This window comes from Dasypus novemcinctus, chromosome 21, assembly GCF_030445035.2.
Source record: "Dasypus novemcinctus isolate mDasNov1 chromosome 21, mDasNov1.1.hap2, whole genome shotgun sequence".
NCBI lineage: Eukaryota > Metazoa > Chordata > Mammalia > Cingulata > Dasypodidae > Dasypus > Dasypus novemcinctus.
The window spans coordinates 15,319,686-15,332,913 of record NC_080693.1 but is presented as its reverse complement, the minus strand read 5'-3'; the positions used below and the strand labels follow the sequence as shown (position 1 = coordinate 15,332,913).

General features: G+C 41.2%; 1 protein-coding gene across 2 annotated transcripts in view; it reads right to left on the bottom strand.

The window, feature by feature from the left end:
- The window catches only part of LOC101437429 (multidrug and toxin extrusion protein 2-like), a 76,938-nt gene that overhangs the window by 4,383 nt on the left and 59,327 nt on the right, over positions 1-13,228 (bottom strand). For both annotated transcript variants that reach the window (XM_071210279.1, XM_012524789.3), the window contains exons 12-13: positions 9,841-9,910; positions 8,764-8,896 (exon numbers count right to left, since the gene is read on the bottom strand). In XM_071210279.1, coding sequence (XP_071066380.1) covers positions 8,764-8,896; positions 9,841-9,910 — 203 coding nt within the window. The remainder of the gene's footprint in view (positions 1-8,763; positions 8,897-9,840; positions 9,911-13,228) is intronic.

Below are 13,228 nucleotides of genomic sequence, written 5' to 3'. Positions count from 1 at the left end.
ACGATGCATGAACTTGAAAAAAAAGACAGTTGAAATTATCCAGTCTGATGAAAGAAAGAACAGAATTAAGAGGCATGAGCAGAGTACGAAGGAGCTGTGCACCACCACCATGCACTCCCACAATGCAGCATAGGAGGCCCAGAAGGAGAAGACAAAGAAAGGGCCAACAAATATTTAAAAATTAGCAGAGAACTGTCCAAATCTGATGACAGACATGAATTATACACACCTAAGAAGCTCAACAAACTCTAACCAAGCTACACTGGTTGAGACACATAGTCAAAATGCTGACGTCTAAAGCAAGAAGAGACTTTTGAAAGCATAAAAGGGATCCTCCGTAAGATCATCAGCTGACTTCTCCTCAAAACCATGGAGACCAGAAGGCAGTGGGATGACGTATTTAAATAAATGTCCTATCGCTTCTCGGCCTTTTGGCTAAGATCAAGTCTCTGTTCTTATCAGTAAATAAATGTCCTGAAAGAAAAAAAAACAAACATCAACCAAGAATTCTTTATGTGGCAAATGTATCCTTCGCGCATGAAGGAGAAATGAAGACATTTACTGGAAAATAAAAGCTAAAGGAGTTGATCACTGGTAGAAGTGCCCTGTAAGAAATGCTACAAGGAGCCCTTCAGGCCGAAATGAAAGGGCAGAAATGAAATGAAAGCCAGATAGAAAAGGACAAATATCGTCTGATTCTGCTTACGTGTGGTATCAAGAATAGGAAGCTCAGACAGACAGAAAGTAGAATAGTAGTTACCAAGGGCTGGGGGAGGAGAAGTGGAATGGAGTTTGTATTGCTCAATGGGTACAGAGTTACTGTTTGTAATGATGAAAACATTCTGGAAATAGTGGTGATAATTACACATTATGAATGTACTTAATGTCACTCAGTTTTAAACTAAAAAAATGATTAGAATTTCATGTATGTGTTTTTAACTATCATTTATTATTTTCTTAAAAAAGATTTATTTATTTCTCTCCCCTCCCCCCCCCCCGTTGTCTGCTTTCGGTGTCCATTCACTGTGTGTTCTTCTGTGACTGCTTCTATCCTTATCAGCAGCACCAGGAATCTGTGTTTCTTTCTGTTGCATCATCTTGTGTGTCAGCTCTCTGTGTGGGCGGCGCCATTCCTGGGCAGGCTGGACTTTCTTTCATGCTGGGTGGTTCTCCTTATGGGGTACGCTCCTTGTGCGTGGGGCTCCCCTATGTGGGGACACCCCTGTGTGGCAGGGCACTCCTTGTGCGCATCAGCACTGTGCATGGGCCAGCTCCACACGGGTCAAGGAGGCCCGGGGTTTGAACCACGGACCTCCCATGTGGTAGGTGGACGCCCTATCCATTGGGCCAAGTCCACTTCCCTTAACTATAATTTTAAAAAAACTTTTTTTTAAAAAGGGGAGTAAAGAGATAAAACAACCAAAAAAAAGTTATTTAAGAAGTCTGACTGGGGAAGCAGATTTGGCTCAACTGATAGAGCATCTGCCTATCAAAGGGTTCAAACCCAGAGCCTCCTGACCTGTGTGGAGCTGGCCCACGCGCAGTGCTGATATGTGCAAGGAGTGCCCTACCACGCAGGGGTGTCCCCTGCATAGGGGAGTCCCATGCACAAGGAGCGCACCCCGTAAGGAGAGCCACCGCATGCAAAAAAAGCACTGCCTGCCCACGAGTGGTGCCACACACATCGAGAACTGATGCAGCAAGATGACACAACAGAAAGAGACAACAGATTCCTGGTGCTGCTGACAAGAATGCAAGCACACAGTGAATGGACATAGAGAGCGGACAAGGCTGGAGGGAGAAAAGAGAAATAAAAAAAAATAAATCTTTAAAAAAATAAAAGTCTGACCATCTGTACGTACTACACGAGAAGCCTTTATGTGTGTGAATTTCAAATCCAGCATGATATTTAATAGAAAAACATTGGAGGCATTATTACTAAAGTCATGATAATACAAGGATTCCCGCAAATACCATAACAATTTATTATAGTGCTGAAAGCATTAAGGATAAAAAAAAAGAAAAAATATATATATAAAAAAGAGAATATAAAATTAAGATTATTTGCAGATGATAAGATTATGTACCTGGGAAGCCCATGAGGATCAACTGAAAACTACTGCAGACAGAAATTGTAACAAAATACAAAATTAACACACACAAATTAAGAGCCTTCATATATATAAACAGCAGTCACTTAGATTATATAATGGAAGGCAAGGCTTCATTACCAAGAGCAACAAAAGGATAAAGTATCTAGGGATAAGCTAACAGGAAATGTGAAAAAGCTTTGAGGAAAATGATTTTAAAAAATAAACATGCCTGAGCAGGAGCCAGCATTTCCAAATGTTCATCAGATATTTGAACATAAAAGCTGAGAGCATCAGATAAGCACCCATTTCATGAAAACAAAGATGGCCTCTAGGTCTTGGACAGACAGGCAGGTGGACGTCAGGTCTGGCTCCCCAGTCTTGTGGCAAGATTGCATCAGAGTGGTGTCATCTTGAGATGAAACCTGGGAAAGGAGAACTGCCCTGAGAAATAAACGAGGCAACTGTTTTTAAAAGGAAGCTGTGTTAAACCCTGCCCTCTGCAGGAGCACAGGAGCTAAGCTGTCGTACCATAAGGAGGTACTAGTACCCCAGCTAGGAACAGATAATAAACACTGAGCTAGGTGGGCCACGGCCATAGAAAGTGTATCACCTCTCTGTCCTTGACCTTGCAATACATCTTTCACAGATAAGAAAGATACCCGAGACAGAACTGTTAAGTAAGATTTGGCAGCTTGACTGGGTCAGAGTTCTTGGCACTGGTGACTGGGGAACGAGGAGCTGCACAAGAGGGAGCGATGTTGGCAGGACGTCCAGTGACTCAGCAGATGGAGACTGACAGCCATAGTCACTGAGGAGTGAAGCCCTGAGATTTTCAAGGGTGAGTATGCTGAAGAAGAAAAGCAAAAGAATCAACTTTCTGACCCCTGGTAAAGGCCTATATTTTCAAGGGCAGAAAGTACAAGAAGAGCCAGAGAACATCAGAAGGGAATGAAAGCTTAGGAAATAGAGTGAGAGCTCACAGAAGACAGGGACCTCGCCTGTTTCTCTTTATATGCCCAGATCCTAAAGTAGCACAGGGCCTGATACACAATAGCTACGCAATTCGGGTTGGTTGAATGAATGCGGAAATCCTATAGCCCAAAGAGAGTGGCAGCCTGCATGGGAGTTACAAGTGCAGCTCTGGAGTCAAACTTTGTGGGTCTGAATCCTGCCTGCCATTTACTAGCCATGGGACTTTGAGCAAATTACTTGACCTTTTCAGGTTTTAGGTTCTTCATGTGTAAAATGGAGCTAATGGGGGATCATACCGTATGTAGCCGTCATAAATTCAAGTGAGAGAATGTGAAAAAAGGGTTTAGCATATTTCTGACAAAAGTTCTTCATGAATCTGAACTTGGATCTTATACATTTTAGCTAGTATTTATTTAAATTAAAAATAAAGGGGGACGCGGACTTGGCCCAGGGGTTAGGGCGCCTGTCTACCACATGGGAGGTCCGCGGTTCAAACCCTGGGCCTCGTTGACCCGTGTGGAGCTGGCCCATGTGCAGTGCTGATGCGCGCAAGGAGTGCCCTGCCACGCAGGGGTGTCCCTGCGTAGGGGAGCCCCACGCGCAAGGAGTGCGCCCCTAAGGAGAGCCTCCCAGCTTGAAAGAAAGTGCAGCCTGCCCAGGAATGGCGCCGCCCACATGAAGAGCTACACTTGACGCAACAAAAAGAAACACAGATTCCCGTGCCGCTGACAACAACAGAAGCGGACAAAGAAGACAACGCAGCAAATAGACACAGAGAACAGACAACTGGGGTGGGGGGGTGGGGGAGAGGGGGAGAGAAATAAATAATCTTTAAAAATAAATAAATAAATAAAGGTACCAGGGAAGTGGCTGTGGCTCAGTTAGTTGGGCTCCTGTCTACCACGTGGGAGCCCCTGAGTTTGTGTCCCGGGGCCCCCTTGTGGAGGCAGGCTCGCCCACCAGTGCCATGCAGCGCCACCCGGCTCCCCAGCATTGCAGAGAGCTGACTCAGCAAGGTGATGCAACAAAAAAAGGGGAGACAAGCAAAAAACACAGTGAATGGACACAGCAGACAATAAGCAAGCTGCAAGGCGGGGGGAATAAATAAAAATACAGACACAGAAGAACGCACAGTGAATGGACATAGCGAGAAGACAGCAAGCCAAAAAAAAGCTACAAAGTGTGGGAGGGGGATAAAAAAGTAGAAAAAAATAAAGATACTGGAGAAAAATATAGAAAAATTAAAATTCTATGGGAGGGTGATTGTAGTTTATAAGACTCAACGTTGGGGAAACGGACTTGGCCCAGTGGTTAGGGCATCCGTCTACCACATGGGAGGTCCGCGGTTCAAACCCCGGGCCTCCTTGCCCCGTGTGGAGCTGGCCTGTGCGCAGTGCTGATGTGCACAAGGAGTGCCGTGCTACGCAGGGGTGTCCCCGTGTAGGGGAGCCCCACGCACAAGGAGTGCGCCCTGTAAGGAGAGCTGCCCAGCGTGAAAGAAAGTGCAGACTGCCCAGGAATGGCGTCGCCCACACTTCCCATGCCGCTGACGACAACAGAAGCAGACAAAGAAACAAGATGCAGCAAAAAGACACAGAGAACAGACAACCGGGGTGGGGGGTAAATAAATCTTAAAAAAAAAAAAAAGACTCAACATTGTTAAGATGTCAATTCTTCCCAAATAAAACTATACATTTGAGGCAATCCCCATCACAATCCTAGCAAAGTTTGTTGTAGAAATTGAAAAACTGATTATAAAATTTATATGGGGGAAGCGGACATGGCTCAATTGATAGAGCATCCGCCTACCATATGGAGGGTCCAGGGTTCTATACCCAGGGCCTCCTGACCCGTGTGGTGAGCTGGCCCATGTGCAGTGCTGCTGTGCGCAAGGAATGCTGTGCCACACAGGGGCACCCCCGCGTAGGGGAGCCCCACGCGTAAGGAATGGGCCCCTCAAGGAGAGCTACCCCACATGAAAAAAGTGCAGCCTGCCCAAGAGTGGCGCCGCACACATGGAGAGCTGATGCAGCAAGATGATGCAACAAAAAAGAGACGCAGTTTCCCAGTGCTGCTTGATAATAAAGCGGATGCAGAAGAACACACAGTGAATGGATAGAGAGAGCAGACAATGGATAGGGGGAAGGGGAGAGAAATAAATAAAAATAAAATCTTTAGGGGTTGAATGGGACCTCACATATATATTTTTAATGTAATATTATTACAAAGTCAATAAAAAAAAAAGAAAAAGAAAAAAAAATAAAATCTTTAAAAAATAAGATAAAATAAAATTTATATGGAAATACAAAAGACCTAGAATAACCACAGCAATCATGAAAAGATATATAGATTTGGAGCATTCAATACTACCTGACTTCCAAGACTAACCAAAGCTGTAGTCATCAAGAACATAGGATGGACAAAAAGATCAATGGGAAAGAACAGAGAGCCCAGAAACAGAGCCACACTTGCATGGTCATCTGAGTTTTGAAAAAGGAGCCAAAACAATCCAATGGTGGAAGAAAGTCTTTTCAACAAATGGTGCTGATGTAACTGGATTCAGAAAAAAACAAACAAACAAAAATCTGGACTCCTATCCTCACATCATATATAAAAATTGGAGATAATTATAGACCTAAGCATGAACACTAAAAGCATATTACAGGAAATCAGCAGAATATCTTCATGATTTAGAGGAAAGCAAAAATTTTTTTACAACAGAGAAAGCAATAAACCCAAAAGAAAAAATTGATAAATTAGACTTCATCAGCATAAAAACTTCTGTTCATAAAAAGCTTCCATTAAGAAAATGAATAGGCAAGCCACAGACAAAATATTTTCAAAATATAAATCTGATAAAGAACTGATATCCAAAGAACTGAATACAAAGGACTCTTACAACTTAATAGTAAAAAGACAAACAGTCTAATGAAAAATGGGCAAAAAATTTGAACACTTAATAAAAACACATCACAAAGAAGACATACAAAAGACCAATAAGCAAATAAATAAATAATATTATTCATCAGGAAAATTCAAGTTAAAACCACAATGAGCTGCCACTACACACCCACTAGAATAGATAAAAAGACTGACCACACCAAATGGCAAAGACTTGAGCAACTGGAGGTCATACGTTGTTGGTAAGAGGGTGGTATGGTAAAACCATTTTGGAAAAATATCTAGCAGTTTACAATAAAACTAAACACATATATATCCTCTGACTCACTATCCCACTTTAAATTTATATACCCAAGAGAAAAATGAAGACTTATTTCCTCAGAAGACTTACAGAAGACTGTTCTCAGCAGTTTTACTCGTAATATCCCTAACTAAGAAACAGCCCAGGGGTTCAGTCAAAAGGAGAATGGACAAACTGTGGTATATTCACACAGCAGAATACTACTTAGTAAGAGAAACAAGTCACTATACATGCACCAACATGGATGAATCTCAAAAACATTGTGCTGACTGAAAGAAGCTTTATTCAAAGGAGTACATACTGTAGGTTTATTAGTATGGAGTTACAGAATGGCAAAACTTGTCTATGGGGGGGGATTTGGAGCAATGAATGGCTAGGGAAGGGCACGGTGTAACCTCTGGGATGCTGTAATGTTCTACATCTTGACGGGTTTGGGTTACAAAGGTGTATACCCATTCATGAAAACTCAGCGAATGGCTTGGTTGTGTCCACTCCACATCTACATCAAGAGGGGGCTTAGATTCCTCATGGATGCTGGATGCAATCCTCCTGCTTTAGGAACAGAATATGGATTAGAGTGGACTTACTGATATTCTATTCATGAACTATTGTGATTAGTGATCGAAGAAAATGTGGCATTGGTGTGGAGAAGGTGGCCATGGTGGCTGCTGGGTGCGGGGAAGGGGAGGAAGAGATGAGATGTGGAGGTGTTTTCGGGACTTTGAGTTGTCCTGGGTGGTGCTGCAGGGACAGTTACCAGACATTGTGTGTCCTCCCATGGCCCACTGGGTGGACTGTGGGAGAGTGTGGCTATGATGTGGACCATTGACCATGAGGTGCAGCGGTGCTCAGAGATGTATTCACCAAGTGCAATGAATGTCTCATGATGATGGAGGAGAATGTTGCTATGGGGGGAGTAGTGAGATGAGGGGGGTGGGGGGTATATGGGGACCTCATATTTTTTGAATGTAATATTTTAAAAAAGGAATTTAAATAAATAAATTTAAAAACTCAGCAAATGTACACTTAAAATTTCATGTAAACTTTACCTCAAGAGAAAAGAACTGTAAATAAATATTGAACTCTAGAATGATATGCATACTGAAGAATTTGGGGAGAATGAATGAAACTAAATCTGAAAGAATGAGAAAGACAGAGAGAAACAATAGGTAAAAAGTTTCTAGTTCTACTTAACAATATCCAGAATGCAGTTTCCTGACCTATACAATAACTTAAAAGTGCCAGTAAAAGAGTCCACTTTTCATGACAGCAGAAAAGGTATTGATGACACATGAAGAGGAAAAAAAAAACAAAAACAGTTTGCAAGTCAAAGAAATGAGGTGGTCTCAGGGAGCATCTGACCAAAAAGTGCAAAGGATTATTTTTACAGTGGTTTGAGGAAACAGAATTAAACTTCTCTTCTTGCTGGTTATAAAATATATATACACTTATTGTAGAAGTCCATAGTGCTACCATTCAGAGACAATGGTTGCTAATTTTTCACTAAATCGCTTTCTAATTTTGATACCACTACCTTGCCTAAACCTCTTCAGTGATTCCCACTTACTTCAGCATTAAGCCTAAATTCCGAAATGGACGCCGGCAGACCTTCCCGGTCTAGCCCCACCTGGTTTCTTTCCCAGTCTCTAAACTCAAACCTCTCTGCCCTTGTTTCGGTTCCTTGAACAGCTGGGATCAATCTAGCGGGGCCACCATAAACGCTACTGCCTTGAGCAGAAACCCCGCTGCTGCTCGCTTGAGCTTCCCCGTCTGAGCCGGCGCCTCGCTCCCTGGGGGCTGTCCTGGCAGCCAGGCTGGCTGAGATGGCCCACAGCCCGTGACAGGCGCACACCACGCTCTTCTTCTCTTGTGCAGTACTTAACCCAACTGTAATTGAATAACTGCCTAATTAATCTCGGTTTCCCCTTGAGTGCAGAAGCATGACTATTTTGTTCAACACTGTATCTCCAATATATTTGTACAGAGTACAAATTTGTGGAGAAAATAATTTTCCTCAATAGAAATCAGGACATATACAAAATTTTGTAATAAAAATTAAAAAAAAATTTCAATGGCATATATTATTCTATTGTATGGAGATACAGTTTCTTAATTTTTAGAAAATGCTGTGCCTCAACTACACGTTTAGGTGGTTTCCACTTAGCGATTAACAACGCTGCAATGGTACTATTTTTATATATATTTTTCTTCCTTCTTGTGTTTCCTAAGGAGGGATAGCCCAGATTTGGATAGTGCAGGTCAATAGCTATGAAATTTTAACAAAGGACGACCCCAAATATCTTCATCAAGTTTATTCAGGAGTTTGGAGAAGATTTGAAAAATCTCTTAAGCTAGATGAGAAGACTGAGATTCTGAAGGACTCAAATTCTTGCATATATTGATTCCTATTCCACAGGGACAACTTTCCAGTTAACTACTTTTTATCTCCAGAGTTTATCTGTTATGTGGTGAGTCAGTGAGAAATCAAACACATACCTACTATCCCAAGTTTAGCAGCAAACATCAGAGATACTCCAATGGGAAAACCAATAACGTAATAACCAATGGCATTCAAGATGGCACCAATCTTTTGTTTTCCTGTACCTCTCAGTACTCCACCACAGGTGCCCTAAGGAGAGGAAAACCAAAAGCAACATTGCAGTCATTATCCACCATCATATCAAGTTCAGATTCTGTTTTACAATTTTGGGTATGGTCAGTAGACCTCTATCTCAAAACAGGCATCGCATACTATGTAAAAGATAAAGGAAAATATTTTGCCTCTAAAATTTTAACAACCACTAAAAAATCTACAGCAGCTTTCATTAGAAACCCATCAGGCAATATTATTTAAGTCTCTAAAGTGTTTAAAAATATTTTGGTAACAGGATATGTTACAAAAAGATTTACAGGTTTCCGTGATGGAAATCTTATCAGAAACTATAGTCAGGTATCACGGCTGAAAAATGTGGAATGTAATTGTGGACTTCAATACCACTCAGCATCAGGCTGCCGACAATCATTTTGCGCTCTTCCACATTATGCTTGCCACAGTCGGTGTTAAATCATGGTTACTGCATCTTAGGAGAGATACCGACAAAGTAGGAGAAATTCCACTGGGAAAAAGTAAGATGGTAAATGAGCCTAGAAATCATGTCAAGAGGAATAATGGTCAAAACTGGGCATAAGCTTCAGGACGTGATTCTGGGGTATAGCAGAAGGGTCTCCAAATACCCAGCAAGCCCCAGAAGATCAGCCTAGAGAAGTACTTTCTAGTGGTCAGAGTGAAATCAAAGGCAGCATGGCCTGTCATGAGGAATTCAAGCAGAGATCACCTAACCACTTGGCTAGGATTTCAAACAGGGCATTTAAGTAACAGCTGGCATAGAAGAGGCTGGGTAACTCTTCCAGTTGGAGATGCGACAATCTTAAACTAATCCATTTGTCCCTCAAATGGCTCCAAATGCTTAAAGCACGAGTGCTCCTTTACAAAAATGAAACCACATTTAATTAAAAATCTAGAAACATAAATTTTGCTATACTAGACAGAATAAAATCACTCCAAATACTCACTGCAATTGCATCAAACAGATGAAAGGGAGCAAATATAGGCATCACTTGGCGCACAAGGGAAACAATATCTCTGTTGCAGGAAAACAAAGTAGACACTAATCAAAGTCATGTTTACATGGAACACTAATTCCTGATCTAATAAACGTGATTAGTCAATTCAGTCCAAAAGTTCTTTTCTCCCCCACAAAGTACACAATATAGCCTTATTAATTTAAATTTTATTAAGTTAGAATTTAGATTAAAAGGGACATGGGCTAGGCGGACACTTTAGAGGATAGTTCTTAAAAGTTCTGCATAGGGAACATAAATGTGTGGGTGGGAAGAAAAAGAAGCCAACTTTAGCCTATGGACAGGAATCTTTCTCTTTGTATGGGTCTCTTCCCAAAAAATGGAATTCAAGGGCAGTGTTCATAAAAGGAACATTTGCTGCCTCATAGCACCCCCAAACTTTCCCCAAATATGGGAAAAGAACTGCCGGGAGGAGACCTGCAGTGTGGGGTTGAAGAGAGCCACGGCAGAGGCAGGGGCGACTGGAGACCTGCACAGGCATCCAGCACGGACGCTGTACATGAGATAGACGGCAACAGTTTCCCTAAGGCAAAGGATTTCCTGCTCCACTTCCCAGTCACCCTAGAGGGAAGCCAGCTGGTCAACCGGTTCCTCCAACCCGGAGCCTGTAATTAACCCTCTCATTCAAAGGAGAGACCTCTTTGGGTAAATCCATAGGACTGCAAAATCACCTAACAGGTACACATTCTCTACCAGTGAACAGGACAATGTATTTCATCCATAAATACAAAGTGTTTACCAGGCACTGAGGAAAACCAATGGCACACCAAAAAAGACCAAAATTAACATGTAAAAGAGCTGATGCAAGGAATGAAATGAATGCAAGGAAATGAAAATAAAATGAAATGAATGAAAGTAAGAATGAAAGGAATGCAAGAAAAATAATTATAATTACTATTCTTGAGACATCATAAACAACAGGCACTTAAGGAAAAGAAGCCGCTGGGGGAAAAGTACTCAGAAATAAAAACTATGAACACTAAAGTAAAATATTCTATTTAAACACTGAATAATGAAATGGACATGGCCAAAGACTCAGTTTCAACTTGCAAGACAAAGCTGATGAAATATCCCCAAAATCAAAGAGATAAAAAATAAAGAAGAGAGAAGCAGACTTGGCCCAATGGATAGGGCGTCCGCCTACCACATGGTAGGTCTGTAGTTCAAACCCCAGGCCTCCTTGACCCATGTGTGGAGCTGGCCCATGCACAGTGCTGGTGCGTGCAAGGAGTGCCCTGCCATGCAGGGGTGTCCCCTGTGTAGGGGAGCCCCATGTGCAGGGAATGCGCCCCATAAGGAGAGCTACCCAATGCGAAAGTGCAGCCTGCCCAAGAATGGCACTGCACACCGGAGAGCTGACACAGCAAGATAACGCAACAAAAGGAAACACAGATGCCCGGTGCCGCTGATAAGGGTAGAAGCGGTCACAGAAGAACACACAGCAAATGCACACAGAGAGCAGATAACTGGGGGTGGGTATGGAAGGGGAGAGAAAGAAATAAAAATAAATCTCTTTAAAAAGAAAAAAGAAATTAAAGAAGAGATATGTCAGATAAATGCATAAGTTCTAACCTTCATCTAAAAGAGAAATTCTAAAAGGAGAGAACAGAGGAAATGTATTGTGGAGGAAGGGTCATGAATAAAATAAAAAAAGGAAATTTCCTAGAGCTGAAGTCTACACCAAGTGCCAAGTAGAATAAAAAGAAAAAAATATTCACCCACAAATAAGCACCTTGAAGGACAGAAAGAGTATCTGAGCTTTTTGCTACATCTACTGAGAGAATGAAGACCATAATTAGCAGCCTGTCTGTCACATTCCAGGAAATGCTGACATCACACACTGAAGGGATGCAGTTATGTCCCTAGAGGAGGCCTGCAGAAACTTCAGTCACATCAACACAGAACTCAGTTTCCTCGGAAAGAAAAAGAAGAGACCTCAGGTTGACAGATGGTGGGGAAATAGAAAGAACCAACCACGTTTCTCACGATCTGTAATCGTGTACAAATCATCATCAAGACACTGTCCTGGGCATGCGTTACAAGACGAGGTCTGGGTACCTTCACTTCCCCATCAATGTCATTATTCAAGAGAGTGGGTCTCTTGCTGAAATCTGAAATTTTGAGGGTGAAAAATTTACCCATAGGGTTCAGATAAGGCCATGTGTTGCTTGTGCAGTATCTCAAGGCCAGAAAGAGGAGTACATTCTTGAAGGAAATGACATTGAGCTTGCATCAAATTCAGTTGCTTTGATTCAGCAAGTCACAATGATTAAAAACAAGAATATGAGAAAATGTATGGAGGGTTATCTATGTCTCTGGACAAGGAACAAGAGCTAAGAGTTGTCCAGTTATGAAAACAAGATACCAGACCTATATGTGATACTTTAAAGATGTAGTAAAGTTTATCTGTTGGGGGAAAAAAAGAGAAATACTGAAAGCTTTTCTGGGGAAAAAAAAATCTACAAAGGAAAGAGAGTCAGACTGGCAAAAAAATTCTATAGCCAGCCAAATTATCAGTCAATTGCTAGAGCAAAATAAAGACATATTTAGATCTGCAAGGATGTAGTACGTTTACCTCCGTGCATCCTTTCTGGAGGGAAAAATGACTATAAAATGAAAAAGGAATCCAAGAAAGATGACAATACAAATTGCAAGAAATGGTGGACCTAACCAAAGAGTGCAGTGAAAGAAATCCTAGAATGATAGCTATGCAGCAGGCTGAGAAAATAACCAGTCCAAGCTGGACTGAAATATTTAAGAAACTATATTCTAGTAAATAAATCATAGGGTTAAAAACCTAGAAGCTGATAACTAAGAGTTTGGGATGATGAAAAAGTTTTGGTGATGGTGAATATAATGCCAATTAATTTTACACTTAAAAATTATTAAAATGGAAAATTTTATGTTAAATTTTTTTTCCACAACAAAACAAAATAAACCCTAGAAGTAGTTTATGATATAATGAAAAGCTGTCTCTTTTGTTAACAGGAAAAAAAAGAGAAATGAAAACTCCAGGAAAAAGAAAAAGTTATACAAGAAAGACATGACCCAATTACGAAACAACCAAAAATATGGCATGATTTTAACCAACTACTAGAACATGAAACCAAGGAGAACCAATTTGGGTTAGCATCAGTTTAGTCCAGAGAGCTAAATCACGCCTCTACACTGTTTGGTTTTACAGTGACTAATAGTTACATAGTTATAATGTAAAAATTAACCAATGATCTTCAAATTTTAGATCCAAACAGTAGACAAAAGTACAGAAAATGTATGTGACAGAGTAGAATGTAAATATTACAAATGTAATATTTGACAA